Source organism: Carettochelys insculpta, chromosome 2, assembly GCF_033958435.1.
Source record: "Carettochelys insculpta isolate YL-2023 chromosome 2, ASM3395843v1, whole genome shotgun sequence".
Lineage (NCBI taxonomy): Eukaryota > Metazoa > Chordata > Testudines > Carettochelyidae > Carettochelys > Carettochelys insculpta.
This window is the reverse complement of record NC_134138.1, coordinates 111,065,659-111,086,499: the sequence shown is the minus strand read 5'-3', so window position 1 is coordinate 111,086,499 and position 20,841 is coordinate 111,065,659. Positions and strand designations below refer to the sequence as shown.

The following is a 20,841-nucleotide window of genomic DNA, read 5'->3' as shown; positions in this document are numbered from 1 at the left end:
TGAGGAGCTGTTTTATGCAAATATAAATTAAGCATCTTTTTTATCTGAAAAATCCTACTGGTATGGCAGAGATGCAAATACTAAATTAAAAAGTTCCCCACTGGGCCCAAACCCAGTGCGACAATGAGGATGAAACCTTGATTCATATACTGTATTGAAAAATGAGCTTTGTTGTTTCTTAAAACATGAGGCATGTTAATGTGGGAACCATCAATACATATGTTAGAGAACTGAGGTAAATTTTTAGCTCAGATAATACACATAATGGTGCTGCTATTACAGCTGTTAAATAAAATACTTTCTGTGAATTTCCCTCTGCAACAAACTCAATGTTATTTATGTCTCTGACTCAGAGCCCAATTAAACAACGTTGGAAGGCCAATATTCATGAAATATAAATGAAAGTGGCAGAATGCAACTATGCTGTCTGACACAAAAAGGACATTTTTACTGCTCAAATCTGCAAGTGTAATTTTACTCAAGATAGTAATTCCATTCAAGATGACAAACACAGTTATGGCTATGGACAAACCAACATCAGGTGATGAGTTAAGTATCAAACTGGTTGCTAATGAATGCAGGAACAAACCCTCAAAGTATGGGAAGGAAAAGTTCAAAAACAAAGACCAAAATCAGGTACATATTTTGTACCGGTTCTTTTTACCTACAGCGACGAACATCAAAATCTGAACTATGGGTTATTGGTAACACAGTGGGTCACAACATTGTGGCTTTGGCCACTCAATGAATAAAATGAACAGCCTTGGAATGCCAAAAATCACCAGCAATAAACTACTCGAGGTTCTTTCTCGGGCTCTCTTTTCGGATCATGGCACAGAATAAACTCAACTACAGACAAACTTTCTGAATTTGGATGGCAAAAACCAGACCGATACTTAAGCACCAAAAAGACAATATCTGATTTCTGAAACGTTCTGTACCCACAGCTCCTGTTAAAGTTGTGAGATGCAGATATATTCAGAATGTTTACAAATCAAGTCACTCCTGTACAGGGATTTTGGAAGATAAAAGGAGCTGAATGTTTTAGCTGACAGATTATACTCTATATCTGCAGTTCTTAACCAAGTAATTAAGTTTCACCAAGAAATTCTTAGAAGCTTCTTTTTGAAATTGGTCATACTATATCCACCAAGTTACGGAATTCATTCTGAAAAGATATATTGAAATCTAGGTATAGGCAGTTCTCCCAGACTGTATTATACAAAAATGAGCACACATTGTGCCAGGAAACTAGTCAAACTGAGAGGGACCTATGCTTTTTCCTCTCTCTGGAATACAGAGCACATCTGATTCACTAGCATCAGCTGACTGACTCTCAAACACCAAACTTCTTGTGAATATTGGGTAATTGAGTCTTTGGGTATGCCTGCTTGCTTCAGTGATGAAAGGAGTTTTTCCATGACTGTTGTCATGTTCCATGGACACCTCAAGAAACAGCTAAGTTGATGGAACAATTCTTCCATTGATCTAGCAGTGTCTGCACCAGGGCTTAACCATGAACTAACTACATCTCTAAGAGATGTTAATTTTTCAGACCTGAGTAGTGCAGCTAGGTTGGCCTCAATGTTTAATTGTAGATCAAGTTCTGGTTTCTGAGAGTGTCAATTCATACACTTTTTATGTCAGCAAACTATTTTAAAATGTAACTGCAAGCCAGTAGCCAAATCCCTCTGGGTTTACAAACCATTTCATTTGAATGGTCTCAAATTAAGACTAGGCTTTGTGAACATGTTCACTGAACGTAAGACCCAGGTCTATGCTAGGGGAGAAAGTCAACCTAATATATGCACCTCCAGCTACAAGAATAGAGTAGCTAGAGTCAAGGTATCTTAGGTTGAATTTCTCCACTGTCACCGCAGTAGGAAGTTGATGGGAGACTTTCCCTTACCACGAGAAGTACTGGAGTTGATGGGGACTCCCTCCGCATTTGATTTAGAGGGTTTATACTAGACCCACTAAATCAAACACTAGAAGATAAACGTCCAGTGCATTGACCCAGTGGTAAGTGTAGACAAGCTCTTATATATGGAAACACATCCAGCCTTATGAATGATTGCCCTAAGGGGCTGCAAGTGCTGTAAAATATTAAATCTGATGTTTAACATTTATAAGTGTGAGGCATGGAAAATCCTGTGAAATTAATATAATGCTGCACACTAACTGGCAATCTGTGTGTGACAGCACCATCTGGTGACAAAGACTAATATCACACTGTACTAAATGTAAAACAGTCAAGTAGCACTTTAAAGACTAGCAAAATAGTTTATTAGGTGAGCTTTTGTGGGACAGACCCACTTCTTCAGACCATAGCCAGACCAGACCAGACTAAATATGGTCTGAAGAAGTGGGTCTGTCCCACAAAAGTTCACCTAATAAACTATTTTGCTAGTCTTTAAAGTGCTACTTGACTGCTTTTTGTTTTGACAGTGTATAGACTAGCACGGCTTCCTCTCTGGTACTGTACTAAATGTAAATTTCCAGTTTCACAAGAAAGCATCAAAGGAAGAGGAATTGCATAGCTAAAAGCAACTTATCAGTGGTCACCTGCTATGACTGTCTAAAGAAAGAAGGTCGTCGGGAGCATTTCTCCCATCAACCTTCCTTAATCCTCACCAGTTGAGGAGTTCCAGGGGTCAACTTTGACCCAGAAAGCACTGAGCGAAACAAAACCACAGACGATCGACCCTAGTGTGGCTGTAGGCTTACACTAACAAAATCGTGTAACAGCAACAATTGAGTAAATAACTCAGCAGGGGTTATATTTTACTTTCTCTTTCACCCACCACACAGAATATTTCGTGCAATTTCATTGATATTTCGCCCTCTCTTTTAAGCGCCCTGGGACACTGCACTTTTTCAATGAACTAATTTTCATAGGTAGGTTGTTGAAGAATTTTTTTGCCCTATTTTACTGATGACACAAGTTATTGAACTCTGTCACAGGATGATCAGCAGGAACACACCTCACGTCTTGTTTTTAGCCCTATGACTAGTTCACCCCTCTTAAAAGGACCATATTAAAAAAAAACATTGTAACGAAATATTTGGCAATACAAATAGTAGAATCTATGTCCGTAATAGATAATTCAGTGTATACTTTGCATGATATCCTTTTCAGTAAACCAGATAATAACGCACTGTATCTATTTATCTATCTGAATGAGATCATATAACTATAACTGATTACAGAGCTACATGGTGATTTATACCTAATTTTTAAATCATGGCTAACATATAGAAAATGTAATCAGTATAAATATTCGAACTGAAGAAAAATAACCCGCCTCTTTCTTCATGTGCATCCCAGTTATGGTGATTAGCTAGCAGTAACTCTAAATGTAGCTTGGTGAGGGAGTTAATTCAAAATAGATTGCAACCCCTACCCCTTCCAAATTGGATGACCAACTTAGAAGCATTTATTAATGAATAATGCTTTGTAAATGTAGATCCAGTTCTGATAGCTGCTCTGAAAATCTCCAGTACTGGCTCTCAGCTGTAGGCATGCCATCAATGTTGCTTGTGAATGAGTTAGAATGTTTGGAGGATTTACTAATGTATGTACAGTCATAATACAATCATATGCTCATTTTGAAAACTCCCTTTAGATTTGTTTTCATAAGCAATAACATGTCTTGAAGTCTTGAAATACTTCCTTTTGTTTGTTTTAAACCTGCTGCCTATCAATTTCATTTGGTAACCCTACTTCTTGCATTATTAGGTGGAGTAAACAACACTTCCTTACTTTCTCCACACCAGTCATGATTTTATGGATTCTCTCATGTCTTCCATTAATTGCCTCATTTCCAAGCTGAAATCTCCAAAGACGAATGGTAACTTGATAAACCTATATGAAAGTCCAATGATATTTTTGAAATGAAGGAAAGTTGATGTCTGAATCAGCCTTTCGATATGAAAAGTTGTGTAAGAAGAGTTTATTATTGTTTGTAGTTCACTTATCAGTCTACTTGCTGAGTCACCAAAAACGCCATTTTCTTTCCAAAATTGTTGAATTGAGTAGCTTGCTAAAGACTCAAAAGGAATTCTATTACAGAAGAAAGCATTAGATTTATATCCCATTTTTGAGCAATCTTTCTTACAGGAGTAACAACTCAAACTAAGTGCCTGAAAAATCTGCTCACTGATGAGAGAAAGCCAAACTCTCTTTTACTGCCAAATCACTTTAGTTGAAACAAGAGATATAATCAATTGCTTCAAAAGTAATACTTTATTCAAGATTTTTGGAACAGAATACACCAAGAAGGAATATGACTGTTAGATATGACCCAGAACAAAAGACATATGACCTGCAGAATATTATTTCCCTCTCTGAAGTTATACTATTCTTCAGAAGTACAGAATATCTATCTAATGAGGACATCCAGAAACCACCCAAACAATGACATGAGATTTGAGCATAGGAGTAAGCTGTGACTCTGTGATGATTTATCATTCTGAATTGGCAGCATGGTAAACTGTTGACAGGACATTTTAGGAGTTCACAGAACATGAACTGTTAAGTCCAAGTAGGAGCTATCAGGACACCCTTAGCTTTTCTTGCATTATCTTCTGCAACATTCTTGGAATTAAAGGAGAAGTGGGAAAGGCGCACATCAAATGGTATGACCAGCAAATCATCAAACATACAAATGAATATCTGACCCAGTATCATGTCTTCTGACAGTGTCCAGTGCCACATGCCCAGAGGGAATGAACAGAAAAAGTAATCTATTCCCAGTTACCCATTCCAGCTTCTGTCAAACAGAGGCTAATAGCCATCAATGGACCTATCCTCAATAAATGAATTTAGTTCTTTTTAACTCTGTTCTAGTCTTGGGCATCATGGAGCTTTCTAGCAAAGGGTTCCACATGTTGATTAGTATCAGAGGGGTAGCCAAGTTAGTCTATCTTCAAAAACAACAAGAAGTCCTGTGACACATTATAGACTAACAGATAATCTGGAGCATAAACTTTCATGGGCAAAGATCTGCTTCATCAGATGCATGTTGATTGTGCATTGTGTAAAATGTACTTCCTTTTGTTTGTTTTAAACCTGACACCTATTAATTTCATTTGGTAACTCCTAGTTCTTGCGTTATGAGATGGAGTAAACAGCACTTCCTTACTTTCTCCACACCAGTTATGATTTTATGGATTCTATCATGTCCCCCCTTAATTGCCTCATTTCCAAGCTGAAAAGTCCTTTTCTTATTAATCTGTCTTCATACACAAGCTGTTCCATACCCCTAATAAGTTTTGTTGCTTTTTTCCGACCTTTTTCCAATTTCAATATCCCTTTTTAATATGGGAAGGCCACATCTGCATGCAGTATTCAAGACAGTGGTGTACCATGCATTCAGAGAGGCAATATGATATTTTCTGTGCTATGGGTCCCAGACTCTTTCCTGCTAAAGAACGAAATGGATACTCCTCGTTCTGATTCAAAGCAAACAGATCTATTAAAGGAAATCCCCACTTACAGAAGATCCAATTCAGTAGTTAATCTTTTAATTTGCCATTTATGGGACAAAGTCACCTTTCTGCTTGATGCATCTGCTAAACCATTCTTGCCTGTAAAACAAAAAGCTGTCAGACTGATACGATTCTGGTTACACCATTCTCATTCAGGACATAGAAGGTCTGTTCTAGTATATCTCTGCCTACTTATATAATATGGACAGGCACTTGTGAACATCCTCAGAGCTGATGAAATCCCAAAGGGGAATACATGGAATGTCTAATTATTTACTGAAGCCATAAACAGAAAGTAATTCTTATGTGCAGAATGTGCCGTCATATGAAAATATGCTTCCTACAAATTGAGGATTAAGAACCAATTCATGGGATCTAGGCTGGGAATAACTGAAGCAAGAATTACCATACAAAGCTTGGTATGCTGAATGAATTTTGTTTAGATTCCCAAGACCTAGATTGAGATGCCACATTCCTTTATTTTTATATGAGAAAAATAGAAGCCCTTTCCTACAAGCTTTTCAGATATCAATTCTATCATATAATTCTTGATGTACTTTTGTGAAAAAGGACTTGATATAGGTGGGCAGCAGAGAGTGAAAATGAATGCCATAACCATCTTTGAGAAGATGAAGGACCCATTGACTGGTGATAATTCCAAACCAACTGTCCTGGAAAAAGAAAAAGCAGAAATAAAAAGGAGGGAGGAATAGGTTTTGCTCCTTGTTGGTTATTCCAAGATCCTCAACCATCCCATCAGATCTCATGCCTGTCTGTCCTGGTGGTGAGGTTATCAAAGAGAATAAAAGAAATAATTATTTCTTTTGCTATTTTAATCTCCTTTTGGATTGGTCAGAATAACTCTGTTGGGAAATTTATGAGGAAGTTTAGTATTATGTTTCTTCCTAAATTCAAGTGTATATAAACCTAAAAAATCTAAGAGCAGCTATTAAGTATTTTAATGAACTCAAGGTCTCATCAATTTTATACTAGACAATTTCAGTCCATCAAATGGCAAATCTTCAGTGCTGCTTTGTACCTCCTTATCTAAATTTAAGGAAGAAAACCGTGGAGCACATCTCATAACAATAGCTTTGGACAATGAACAGACTTCAGTGTCAGGTGCATCCACAGTAGCTTGAAGAGATATTTTAGAAATCAACTAACTTCCATAAATTGACTTGAACTCATCTCTAGCTTCAGCAGGTAACTAGTCCTGAAAGTCAGATGTTTGTTCTATTATAAATAATCATGTTTAGACAGCTTAGTTTAATAAATAGCTATTTGAACTTGCAGGCAAGGCTGACAGATTTTCATCCTAAAAGTGTCTAGTCTGTTTTTTTCTTTGGGAGTTGACTTTCCCAACTGTTTACACCTTACAATTCACAGTAACAACCAAGATGGAGATGGATGGATATAAAAATACTTAAACCTTCAAGGAGGTACCTGATAGCTACAATCAGCATGTTTGGAAGTAACTGAAATCAAGGAAGGAATAACCAAAAGTTCTCTTTCTATTCTAAAATTCCTCACTGACAACAGCAAATCTATTTCCAGATCCTGTTTCTAAAATATTGGAAGTTTATGCTTTTTCTTCTACTACTTCTTATAGGACTTCCAGTGTTTCCCTTATGTGAGTCAATAATTCCTAAACATGTTAAAATTATCAATTGTCAGTGGCACAGTGAACGAAATAGACTTCCAAGGTAAAGAAAAAGAAGAAGAAGAATGTGGACATCCAGATAAATCTTCTTGGTGAACTGGTAACTTTTCATCACTAGAATGATGTTCTTTTGCTTCCATAATGTGAACAGGAAATTACATGACACTTGGGAAATTAAATTAAGTGATTTACCCATATAATCCATGTACTATATGGGAACTCTCCACGAGCACTGCAGATATTTCAGTCACAGAAACCAATATAGCCACAAGGTTGTGGACAAGATAATTAAAACACAGTCATCCAATTTGAGGGATATTAAAGAAAGCAATTACAATTTCAACCTTTAAAATCATAAATAGGTTCTTTTGTGTTATCTTTTCTGTTTTATTTCTTTTTGTTTTTTTCTTAGATGGAGGGTTCCCGTTGAAATCAAACGGGAATCCTTCTACTGACAGGACAACAGGAGATTTAAAAATCTGAGTAGGACTTCCACCTGCCATCCTATTGTTACGCTGATGAAGAGAAATCTTCATCATGGGTATCCTGGCTCTTTCATAGAGTGCTGATTTAGGTGGTGCAGAACTAGAAGGTTTTAACAATGGTTAACCAGACTCTGGAGTTATTCTGATACCCAAGGGAGAAATAAATGCATTGCTGCTGTGGATTCCACTTCAGAAGACCTCCAAGTTGAGGAATCCTGTCTCATTTAGCTGCATTGAAGGCTCTGAAACGCTGAAACTGAGAAAGAGTTGGCTGAGGTAATATCTTTTATGGATCATTTTCTGTTAGTGAGAGAGCCATGCTCTTGAGCTGCACAGAGCTTTTCTTGTCTGACAACAGAAGCTGGTCCAATAAAACACTCTTATCAAAACCAGTGCTGCTAAAGACAATGCCAAGACAGACTGCTAGACTGGTGCTAAGAGTGATGGTTCTGCTAAGTTCTGAGCGATGGTCTTTTGACTTCTGTCTCCATGTTCTCTCTTCTGTGAGTACTCAGAAGCCAACTACAGTAAACCCTCAATTTAATGGGCTAACAGAAGGGAGGGGTGTCTGTTAAAACAGAATGTCCGTTAAATACCAGGGTTCACTACACATCCACCCCCTGCCAGGCTCCCCCAGCGCCAGTCCCCCTCCCACCCAAAAACAAACAAAAGAAACAGGGACTCACCAGACCGCAGCTGCTGGACCTGGAACTGGGAACCTGCTGTGCAGCTGGAGCTGCCAGACAGTGGCTAGAACCCTGCTACACATGGTTGCAGGTGCCTTGCCACGCACAGGTACAGGGGCCACTGCACTGCCTGGAGGACCCACTGCTGCCGCTGCAAGAGCCACCATGCAGTCCTCCCAACAGGGGCTCCCCTGGTGAGAGGAGTGTGCGTTGGCTCCTCCAGGCCATGGCACAGGTAAGTCCCTTATCTCTGTGGGGGGGGGGGCGGGAATTTAGAATTTTACAAACCCCAGTGGACTTACGGAACAACACGGTTGTCCATTGTTCCTGAAATCTGCTGAACTGGGGTCCGTAAAATCCAGGGTTTACTATATCCTACTTAACTAGCTAAATAAAACGGGGACACTATTGTTTCTTCTGGTTGTTCTGACTAGGTCCATCTGAAGGAACTTAACAGCTGTCAGTGTAACTCTGTTCTTTTCCCCTTTCAAAAAGTACAAAGATTAATCACTGTCTGTGATCTTTTATTTATTAGCTAGGTATTTTTTAATAATTCCCTGCTCCACCTGCTAATCTCCTACTTCCTTCATGTATTATATTTTCAAGCTTCCTGTCTTTGTGTATGTGGTGAGAAAGTTTGCAGTCAGTTTCTCAAACTGCTGTCAAACCCATCTTCATCAGTGTGAAAAAGTGTCCATTTGATGTTAAGAGAGCTAAGTATTTTGAAACTCGCTCTACATGCCTATCGGCATCTTTAGCTGCTGAAATATCTTTAAAAATCTGTACCAGAGTGGTTATTAGTCAAAGATCGTACATTCAGTTAGCAGTAACGCTGGGAGTAAAACTCAGAAGTATTAGGTCCATGGTCCAGCGTTCTGATCAGTAGGTTACATTGTCACATTAGATATGCTACATAGAAAGGCTGTGTGTTTTCCGCTTAGTAACAAATAAAACCAGTTAATTTTTTGTCTACGTTTTCATATTAATTTATAATGTTTATATTTTTTCACAGCACAGATATGTTTGATCTTAAGCAACTAGAAGAAAATTTCCATCCTACATCAACTTGAATGTTTTTAGTGCCATTAGATAGTCAGAGAAGTAGTCATACTTGGTGGGACCTTTATGCCTCCTTCACTTCAGGGTTCTTTCTATTCCCTGGTGATTTAGCTTGGTTCTGCTTAAGTTTACTATATAGCCTTTAACTATTATGTTTCTCAAGAAGGAAAGCAGAACCTTCTGCGATTCATGAATTCAGCTGATATGAAATCAGTCATATCTCACAATTATTTCCATCTTTGTGATGCTGCAGTACCAACTACGTGTAAATGATAAGACACCATTTCACTGTGGCATGGAACCATTTATCAAAGGTTGTCCTAGTTAGTCTTCCAGAATTTAATTGTCTTGCTCGTGTTCTGCATCTGCTTTTTGCATTTTTCAGCTCTTTACTTAAAGCACTGCAGAGGCAAGTTAGCGTCATCAGTTGCATTTAACTCTTGACAGGTTCAAATAGAGTTGCTCTTTCTTTGATAAATGTTTGAAATTTGTGCTGCACATTAGAAATAAAGAGAGGTACTACTTAGCTCATTAACGCTGTGGCACAGAGATTTACTCCAAAGCTAAAAGGCCTTTTTGCATCTCAGTTTGCACGTCTAATTTTGCTATTCCATGATTCCACTTCTAAGGAAGGCAGATATTTAATCTCCGCTATGGAATGCCTCAGACTAACAAACGTTATTGGATTTAAATAATGTTAATGGTGTGCACATGTATAAACAAACACAGATATAGACAAAAGATGCATATCTATTAACTATGCTGTTACATAATAAGTGCATGTCTCTTAACATCAACTAAAGACACTGGATTGTAAGATTTGCAGATTCTTACATATTTTACTATCAGTTTCCTCCTACTTTTCATTAATTTTATTCTGTGAGCATACCTCTTGGTGCGCATTTTCCTTTTAAATGGTCATAATTTATTTTGGTCTTCTCTGAACACTCACTAATACATCTGTTCTGTATTTCAGGACATACATGCAGCTAGAGCTAGCCATGTAGGTTCCATGCCCCAGAGGTCTCAGCACGGGAGGCCTGGTGATGACAACCCCGTAGTCCACTTCTTCAAGAACATCGTAAGTTCTCCCTTCCCTTTATGGTTCTCTAGCAGAGTTAAATGTAACCTGAGATTCACTAGCAGCTAATCAGTAACCGAAGACTATCCATTTTGTTGCAACTGACACTGTAGACAAAATGTTCTGCCTGTGCCTTTGCAGGAAAAATTATATTTGATATCAAAATTATTTTACTTTGACATACAAAACCAGAAGTTTTAATAGCAAAAACAGTTGGGATGGAAGTTGGCAAGTCTTCCATTAATATATTCAAATGCTAACATTAATCACTGATGGTATTACACATTTAACATTTGCAAGGTTTTTTTATTTGCCTTTTTTTTTTTTTTTTTAAGTAAGTCCTGGTTCACATTTTTATTTTATTTAAAAAAGGTCAGTGGTCAAGGCATAATTAAGCTAAAATAGTACTTACTGTATTTCATAAAGTAATTCTATCCCATGAGAAAAGCTAGACTCAGGCATTAATTCCCTACCTGAGTGATATAATTTGAGAAGATCATCTCTTCAGCTTCAAACTTGTGTATCTTCATACTAACATGGGAAATAAATAAATAGTAAGAGAAAACTACAGAGCTCCATCTTCCTCACACATTCCTACAAAATGGTATCTGAGTATTGTGCAAAGATGTTAAAAATGTTGCCACCTGAGCCTAATAATCCTTGAAGGCACTTCAGATTGCTTCCCTCTGGAAAGAAGTCTCCTCAGCTGCATCACAGCTGTGAGATGATCATTGGTAGCAGAGAATCTCATTTCCCTGCTACGTCCTCTTTGAGGCAGCCCTCTCTATTTGTTGAAGCTCAAATGTGGGACAAAGACCCAAAAGGCAGACATGAGAAAGTCAATAAAGATTGAAACTCCCTAATCCGGAACTCTTGTTCCGAAAAATCTATAATGCAGCATGATTTTAGTTAGCCGGATGACCACTTATTATGGATGCGGCCCAGCTGCCCACAGTCCCTTCAACTTTGTTTCCAGTCACCACTCCTGGCTCTCAGTGTTCAGTGCTGTTATTTAGCCACAATTTACCCCTAAATATTTCTTCTAAGAGCCCAGTAAGCAGTGAAAGTGTTGGTAATTCTGTTAGACGATACTGATATCCCATGGTCCAGCAAATTCTCTCATCCGGCACCAGTCAGGTCCTGAGGGTGCTGGATTAAAGAGGTTCAACCTGTAGTGCAACAAACCTTCAACAATACAGACTAATGGACCTGGATGAATCCATAATGAAAGGAAGATGCCAACAGTGTTTTGCATGATAGAGACAAAGTTGTACCTAAAATGAGGGCCACAGAGTGGGTACACTTAAAAAGCTCATGCCAGTCCTGGACATAGTATTGGATCTAGTATTTTTCAATTTTTTATGATGGGAAATATCCTTAAAATTGGAATTAGCTTTTAAAAATATGCCCTCTTTATATTTTGTTGAGAAAGCTGAAAGGTATTGTTACAACAATGTGAAGGCACATGAAATCAGACATTATCCAAATTATTGGCTTAAGAGCAAACCTTTGATGACTTTATTAGAATTATGCTTCTGTGTTATAATTTCTTTTCTGTTGCTCTGTAGGTGTCACCTAGGACACCACCCCCAGTGCAGTCAAAGGTAAGTGTCTTCCCCAGCAAGCCATTTAATTATACTGGTTAAATATATACTTCTTCTGCTGGCCATTTTAGTTTACTCTGAAGGTATCATCATCAGTCTTTAGAACAGAGGAGTAATAATCAGGAGACCTAAGTTCTGTTTCTGATTTTAACACTGACTTGCTGTGTGAGCTCAGGTTCGCTATCTGTAAAATGGCAAGAATATAGCTTACCCAGTGATCTAACACATCTTGAGATTTTTTCATGGAAGCTGATAATTAAATGTAAAATATTTTTATAATATTTTAAAAAACATTCCTCACCAAAACCCTAAGAATGTCTAAAAGTAGTTGGTGTGATTACAAGGAGATCCATGTGGTTAATTCTAAGTAAACTGAATTGTTAAACCAGAGCTGGACAAATAATTTTTGCAAATAATTCCAATTCCAAATTTTGTCTTTTTCCATTCAAACAAACATTTAAGAAAGTTTTTAATATTATTTAATTACCTTATAAGTTATGAATGTTGGTATTTTTAATTTCATAGAAGGATTGTTCAGAAATTTATGCTTTTTTTATTTGATCAGCTCTGTTCACTGTTTCCTTTTTTCTTCTCTCTGTCACATATCTTGAGCACCCTTTGTTTCATGGTGATCATCATATCACTGTTTCTGTTTCTTACATATGCAGGGGAGAGGATTATCCCTCGCCAGATTTAGCTGGGTAGGTGATATGCTTTCATTCACAGACATTTTGGCTCACCAAGGCCAAAGTGTATCCTTCGCCATTGCCTTTCAAGCTGCTGCAGCAACTTGACATTCACGTTTAGGACTTGATTTTAATGTTTGTTTTGCTTAATTCCCTTTGACACACTTCCCCCCCCCCCACACACAGCAGTTTGTTTCTGGTTGTAATTTTGTTGCTTGCTCTTATCCAGAAGCTTGTCAACCTTACAGTGATATAATCTATTTTGCTTTAGCACAAATGGAGCACGTCTGCTGCATGGCAAACTACCTGTTTTCCTTTAAGGCTCCTGGAAGACTTAACTGCTTTGTCTTTTCCTTTTGCGGGGTGTGGAAGAGTTGGTGATAGGGTTGCCAGAGTTGGGGAACTTTGTATATAAGCTTGATTTTTTCTATATGCTAATATTGTCCTTTGTGTGAACACTCGTCATATGTTTTTGCAATCCCTTTAACAGAAAAAAAGGCAAATACTGGTGTTTATTACATTGGTTCTTTTTATAGTTGTTTTTAAACAGGAATGGAGAATTTCTGCTTTGTCAGCTATCTGCAGTTCATCAGCATTAGCCACTGATCAGCCCCTAGCTGGTTTGTTTACCTATGTCCCCACAGGCACAGCCACTTGCAGCTACCAGTGACCACAGTTCTCCATTTGAAGCTAACAGGAGCTGTAGGAAGGTGTGGCCTGTGAGCTGGCAGTTCCCCTCTCCTATTTTAAAACATGGGCAACGTGAAGTAGCAGAGAAGCAGAAATTTCTCACCGTTAACTAAATCCTATTTTTTATTTCACACTACAGCTTTCATTACATACATGAGTAAATCACCACAGTGTCTTAAAATGATCTGCCTGCATACTTATTTCCTAGACTACAAAAGCAGTTTGTGATCTTTGTGCTTATGGCACGGGGAAATCATTAAACAACAGTATAGCAGAAGATTCTAATGTATGTGAACTACAAAAATCGAATTCTAAAGCATGTTCTCCAAGGTTTTTCTTACTTATTTTTAAAATGCTCCATTAGGCCCAAATCCTGGAGCTAATACTAAAATAACCAACATCTTGAAGTCAGCAACCTGTGAGAATTTTGAAAGACTGTAAAATTTTGGTTTCAGAAAGCCCAATCTTCAACTCCCATCTACAATATAAGAAGGTGAATGGGAGTGGAGGGCACCTGAACACTTCTCAGCATCAGGTTCAGTATTTATAACAGCCTATTAAAAGACTGGAGAAAAAACAGTTATTTTGCTAGTTACTTTTCCCTCCATTTGACAAACACATTTATAGATTTTTTTCTTAATTGTGAACAAAACATTTAGAGTGGATGAACATCAGGCAAAAGGGCATTCTGACCTACCAAGTAAGTGTTGGGGAATTCTTCATTACACAGAATTGGACCCATTGTGATAGAGCTTGTGGAGTCAGCGGAAGCATTAGTAGCTTTGGTAGCATAGCTGTGGACTTCTCAGTCAGTGGATATGACATGCTCTCTCCCCCATACAAACATTAGACCTAGATTTGGCAGTGGCTCTTTTTGCATGACTCCCATTGAAGCTAATGTAAGTTCTGAATGATCGCATAATCAGGTCCCCACACAGAAGCAACTGGGAGCAGAGCAAAGCGGGTCTTTGCCCACGAAAGCTTATGCTCCAAAAAAATCTGTCAGTCTGTAAGGTGCCACAGAATTCTTGCTATTTTTGGGAGCAGAGAGTGTGAAATTATTGCAGAATTAAATCCAGACCTGGTCCAGTCCTGCTTCTGTTGAGATGGAGTGGCATTTTGCCACTAACATCAATGCAAGTATGATCAAGCACAGTGATTTCTGGGGAACTGCTGCTACAGAATATAGCACTTAACAGAAGTCAAGGTATTTAGAAATGAAGGATAGTCTTTGCCAGGTTTATAAAAACGTCAAGCTAGGTAATCTTGGCAGTATCTCTTATATACAAATAAGTTAAGCTAGTCATTTTTAACCTTCTTTGTAATCAAGATTGATAGCTGTAATTGTATCTGACTAGATCTGTCAATTTATTCATTCTACTGTATTGTTTAACAACAAAGGGTACCTCAGTGGATCAAATACAAATTTGGCTCTTTGAACAGAGAGGGAAAAGTCAAGGAAGCAGGATTCCACACGAACTTCATTCTTGCTATGAGAATGAATTAGACACGCAAAATTGCAAACACACTCGCACAGTCCTTTGCTTACCTCTCTTTTGACTTTCACTCTCCTTTAGACAGAACTTGCTACTTACTTTGCTCCAGAACAATTTTTCTCAAAATATGAGGTTGGCCCTTTTGGACACTTCCCATTTCTCATAGGAATTACTATGAGGTGTTGGAAAAAGCAAAACTGTTTGTTGATGGGGAACAGGGTAGTTCAGGGCACAGGATTAATAAGTCAGGACTTCTTTTTACTGCTATTTGATTCCAGATTGAATATAAAAACCATTACCATTTGGTAGTTACATGACTGTCTTTGTGAACTGATTTGATGGTCTCAGACCAGTTCTTAATGGATAAGTTTCCTAATCACAATTGGCAGTGATACAACTTTGGCAGTCTCCATAAACAGGCCACTGAGTGATCAGGTAAGAACACAGAATTAAACTTCTGTTTGCACCTGGAAAGGATCTAGTTCTGGGACTCTAGTGCTAAGACTCAAGTGCTGTCATAACTTTAGTAAACATTAAATTAATTAAAAACAGCAATTAAAACACAAGTTTAGAGTTTTATTTTTGATGAGCCTAATGTGGAAGTGATTCAGCAAAAAAGTAAAGTTAGTTTTCTGTTCCTGTCTATGCTTGAATAGGCCACCAAAGCCACAATTTGTAAACAATGTTACAAGAGAATGACAGGTTGTGTCTTTCCATAGCTGCATAAGGGGTTATTTGTGAGAAACCTCATTCTAATATTCCTCCTCTTCCATAAGCAGTTACTTTGTAATGAAACAAAATGAATTTCACAGCAATTTTTTTCTACCAGTGACAGAAGTACTTTAGTTACTGTTTAAAACGCTCCTGAAAATGTAATTTAGACTTTTAAGAGAAATACATCTGCATGTAAAATCTCCATGTTTATCAATGCATTTTTATTTCCCTCACTCTTTTGTGCTATTCAGTATTATGTTCTCAAGAAGATAAAATATTTTAGGTTCATAGGTTTAATTTTCAAGGCTCAATTGCGATTACCATTCTTCCTATTTCATTTTCCATGCACATAAGGCATCTGGCAGTACAACTTTCCTATTCTGATTATTGATTTCTCTGTTACAGACAAAATTCGGGACTCAGATTTGCACGTTTGCTATTTAGATTTTTTTTCTCCCCTCCTACACTTTCAACTACTTGACTAATTTGAAAGCATTACATTCCAGTAGTCGCAAATGAAGGTAACTGGTGAGAACAACACATCTGAGATGTCTATGATCTCTTCTCTAGGGAGGTGAAGGACACAAGCCAGGATATGGAGGAAGTGGCAAATTTTCGGAGCATAAATCCACTTACAAGGGTCATAAGGGATCATACCATGATGGCCAGGGCACTCTTTCCAAAATCTTTAAACTGGTAAAGTATAAGTAAATTTGGACTAAGTGAAAATTTGAGTCTAAAAAGCATAAATGCTTCAATTTGTTTAATATCAGTGACACATTCAGTACATAGTTATAGACAGTGAAATTTGTCTTGAGTTACAAATAACATTGAGTAGATACTGTTTGTATGAAACCAATTTGTGTTTGACACTGTTTTATAAACTATTTTTACAACTAAAGTACCAAAATGTACAGATTTTTATTTGATTGATCACACCAGTCAGAAGTCAGAGGACCAAATTCTGCTCTCACTGGGTAAACGTGGGAGTAACTTCTTCAATATTAATGAAGCTATGCTGGATGTACATCAGAATATCTCAAACAAAATTGGCTCAAGATTTCCTTCTCTGTAACAGTAATAAAAATGTATTTGTAAAATGCACTTTCACCAGAAGCCAGCATTGAAATAAGCCTACCTAAGTCATCTGAAATATAAAGATGTACGTCTGCTGTAGTGTAAGCTAGAACCTGGATGTGCAGCACTAAGAAGAGAGGTTTTAATCCCTCAGAGGTGCATGACTGCTTTTGACTTGGAAGGAACTTTAAGAAAAGGAATGAGGTTCTATAAGGACCCTTTTGCATGTCCAGAGAAAGCCAAAAATAGCAGTCACAGTTGGCGTTTGGTTTTCATAGTGGTCACTCTCTGGTCCTCCCCCACACCCCCATCCTTATCAATCACTTGAGTAAGAACTGATAGATTCCCTTAAGATTCCTTTCCTAGCAGATATTTTGGAGCATAAGCTTTCATGGACAAAGACCCACTTCATCAGATGTATGAGTCATGCATCTGATGAAGTGGGTCTTTGCCCACGAACGCTTATGCTCCAAAATATCTGTTAGGCTATAAGGAACCACAGGCTTCTTGTTGTTTTTGAAGATACAGACTAACACGGCTACCTCTCTGATACTTGATTCCTTTCCTGTTAATTTTTTTCTAATTATACGCAAAATGGGCCAGCTATTCACCCTTCAACCTCATACCTCCACAAACTTGCAGTTAACAGATGCTACCAAATGAGTTGTTCCTTTAAAAAGGATTCAGAATTCTGCAACTGAAAGTGTAAATGTGGATTCTGCAGATGCAAATGCTTATACTTTGGTGAGCTCAGATATTCAGCTATTCATAGATACATGCCCATGTTACAACTTTTCCAAGATGTGTGTATTTGCAAAATGTAAGGACAGTACCAGGCCAAGTTTCCTTCTGTCACTGTCTTTTCCAGCAATCTCAATTTCTCTGGCTTCATAATAACTGAATTAAGACGCCAGTCACTGGAAACAAATTCTTATTATACAAGTGCTGGCAACGGAGTTGCTAATTAGAACTCAACCTTCTTGTTAATTTTAATAATTAAAAGTAATCACCCCTTGGAAGCAAAGCTGGAATTCCAAACATTCATTTAATTTAGTGATATAATACACAGGCTTATGCAGAGACAACCACTAGAAAAGAAAGAACTCTGGACTGTACTACCAGTTTATAATTCCGGAACCTGGCTTTCTGCAATCTGTACTTATACACATGTGAGAGTGTCATACCTTTCTAACCAATTGATTTTATGCTCCTTTCACCAGGGAGGATCTGGTTCCCGACCTGGATCACGGTCTGGTTCTCCAGTTGCTAGACGCTGAAGTTCTACGATACCATTCAAGGATCATGTAATCAGCTTCATAAAATAACTACCTAAAATTTTAATAATAATTGCAAGAATTCTATGGATAGAAACAACATGTTACTTAATGTCATTTGATTTGTGCATGCAGTAGGATTACATAAACTCCCATTGGCAATCCCTGACCAACAGCTGAATGAAAGAAACATATGAAGTAGCTCTATTTGCTATTTTCATTATTTCAAGTAAAATAAGATCCCTCACTTTATTTATTCTTCTTCAGGATGCCTCAACTGTGTGTTCAATTTTATTTATTTTTTCTTCACATCCCACAAGTCTTCTGATTTCTTTTTCATAGAACACCACAATTACAAATGCAAAGGAGTGGTCTTGGGTTTTGAGCACTGCTATTAAAGGGTTTCCTAAATACTGCTGTAAAAAGCATGTGCAGAAGTTGTAAGGACTGTTTATCCAAACACTTTTTTGTTTTTTGTTTGGGTTTATTTTTGTTTAATGGTACTTCTCTCGGAATATTTTACTTTTCATAACAGGATTAGGCAGTCATGGAAAGGTTTAATAAACTTTGGAAGTTCAAAGTATGTGAAATGTGGAAGAGGGCAGCTGTTACAGTATCAAATGAGATGCAAAGCAGTAGTAATAAGGACACTCCTTATTTCTACAAATTGCTCATCACACCCAAACCATTAGAATTAAGAGTGGCCGAGAGAGAGAGAGAGAGAGAGAGAGAGAGGATTTCAAACTTGAGTTAGACTAATGTCTTACAACAAAAAACAAGGAATATTCCCAGATAAGAAACATCTAAGATTGCAAGTGACCACTGCATGTCACTGTTGCTCTACAGATATTGCTCCAACAGCATTCCTTTAGCAGTTAAATAATAAAACAAAAATAGTCTAATTAGTGAAAGAATGAAAGTCTTTCAGCACTGAGATTTCAGATAATCCTGCACATCGCATGTTAGAATTACTAGTAATTTTCTTGTTACTGCAGCAGTGTTAAACTTGGTAAGCTCGTCTTCTGACAAAATAGATGCCTTTAATGGCAGTGCACCAAAGCAAACTAGTAGTAAACTGCTGTGAACATTTAACTGATTTATTGTAGTTGCCTTATAGAAATAAATGCTAACTTACGAATTAGATTCAGACATTAATTGTTCACAAATCTAGTAAAATGTATACATGTGGCAATGGGATTTCCAACCACATGTAAGGATAAAGCTCTTCTGAATTGCACTGTTTTATAACCAGCTAATGTGTTGTGAAACTACCCTCTACTGATTCAGTGTTTTTATTTTAGCATATACTTTGTAGACTCTATATTTAATACTAAGTTAGCAGTCAGTTTCAGCTTTGCTAGTGAATGTGAAAAGTAGCCAATGTTAATACCAACTGACATATGCTATATGTTAGTTCTATTTTGTCTCAATCTACTGGAGATTTAAAGCACTACGCAGTAGTATGAAAAAGGAGAGGGTAGGAAAACAGAAAGAAAAGAAAATGGAAAAAACCAGCAAAATTGTTGAACACACACCTATTACATATTCCTTGTGCTTTTCTTGTTGTCTGGCTATACTGAAAGGATAAGAGACAGGGGATCTGGTTTAACCAGGCTGCAACTTTCTTCTTAAATGTCTGGGACTACCCAGCAGATAAAAGTATACAATGCAGGTAACTCACAGATCACTTCAGTATCTACCTGTGGACCTGCTCCAACTTCCCTTCCCCGCCCCAAAAGCCCTTTTCCATCCTGGTCCCCAGCCATTCCATTGTTTGGACCATACCACCTCCCCCACTCTCAAATGGAGGGATAAGATGAGCTATAAAAGGAAGGAGGGGGTGGCTCCCTGTCATCCAACTGTTAGGTGCACCAACTCACCTCCCCTCTTCTCCTTTAATGAAAGCCTCCTATAAGTTATTTACCATGCCATTTGTTTGATCACCGTATACTTTACCTGCGGGGTACCTGCACTGGACATCCACCTCACAATTACTTAGTGAGTTGTGACATAACCTAATTACCTTCCCTACTCACCATAACTAACGTCCCACCCCACCCAAGAGCATGCTGCGAGGAAGGCAAAAATCCCCCACTCCAGTGTGGTTAATTTGGTGATCAGGGAAAAATTCCTTCCAAGCCCCACAAGAAAGGGGTGACTAGCATAGCACCTACAGTGATCCTGACCAAACCTGCTATTTTGCCACTTCCCAGGGTGTGAGGGTGGTTGTTCATCTGGTTTAGGGAAAAGAGTCTTCTCCTGTTAGGCTTGCCATTTATCAACTCCCCAGTCCTTCCAGTCCCTGAGGGATGAGACAGCATCACACCACTAATCCACTCTGCTTTTGCAGTGGTACCTGTGCCCGTGGCCAAAACTCAAAGTGATATACCTTTTCCCCTGGCAAGATATATATATATGACTCTTCTCCCCCATCCCCACCAGCTCAATTATACTATGGTGCAGTCACTGGCTATGTGTATTTTTCTATATGTAGCTTCACTCAGATGTATACTCCACAACATAAGTGAATTTAATTTAAATGCATACTGTTCATAAAAATGTAAGAATGCAGCTTTTACAAACATTCATTATTGAAATAAAATAATCAACTTGTAATGACATTTGGATCCATTTGGGTTTTTTTACCTTTTATAAAATAAGGTAGACGTGTGTGCTTTTTGGTAAAAACACGTGATAACAGAAAAAATTACAATAAAATATTTAAATTTAAAAATGTACCATCTCTGCATGAATTATGCAAAAATACATGTTTTTAAAAATAGCTTTCAATTATATTTAATGAAAAGATGTTTAATACGCTTTTGAAGGAAAAAAC

General features: G+C 37.7%; 1 protein-coding gene across 2 annotated transcripts in view; it reads left to right on the top strand.

The window, feature by feature from the left end:
• Positions 1–20,620, top strand: part of MBP (myelin basic protein) — a 174,502-nt gene extending 153,882 nt beyond the window's left edge. For both annotated transcript variants that reach the window (XM_074987536.1, XM_074987537.1), the window contains exons 5-9: positions 10,360–10,464; positions 12,033–12,068; positions 12,737–12,769; positions 16,225–16,350; positions 17,952–20,620. In XM_074987536.1, coding sequence (XP_074843637.1) covers positions 10,360–10,464; positions 12,033–12,068; positions 12,737–12,769; positions 16,225–16,350; positions 17,952–18,008 — 357 coding nt within the window. In that variant the 3' untranslated portion in view covers positions 18,009–20,620. The remainder of the gene's footprint in view (positions 1–10,359; positions 10,465–12,032; positions 12,069–12,736; positions 12,770–16,224; positions 16,351–17,951) is intronic.
• The last annotated feature ends 221 nt before the right edge of the window (positions 20,621–20,841 follow it).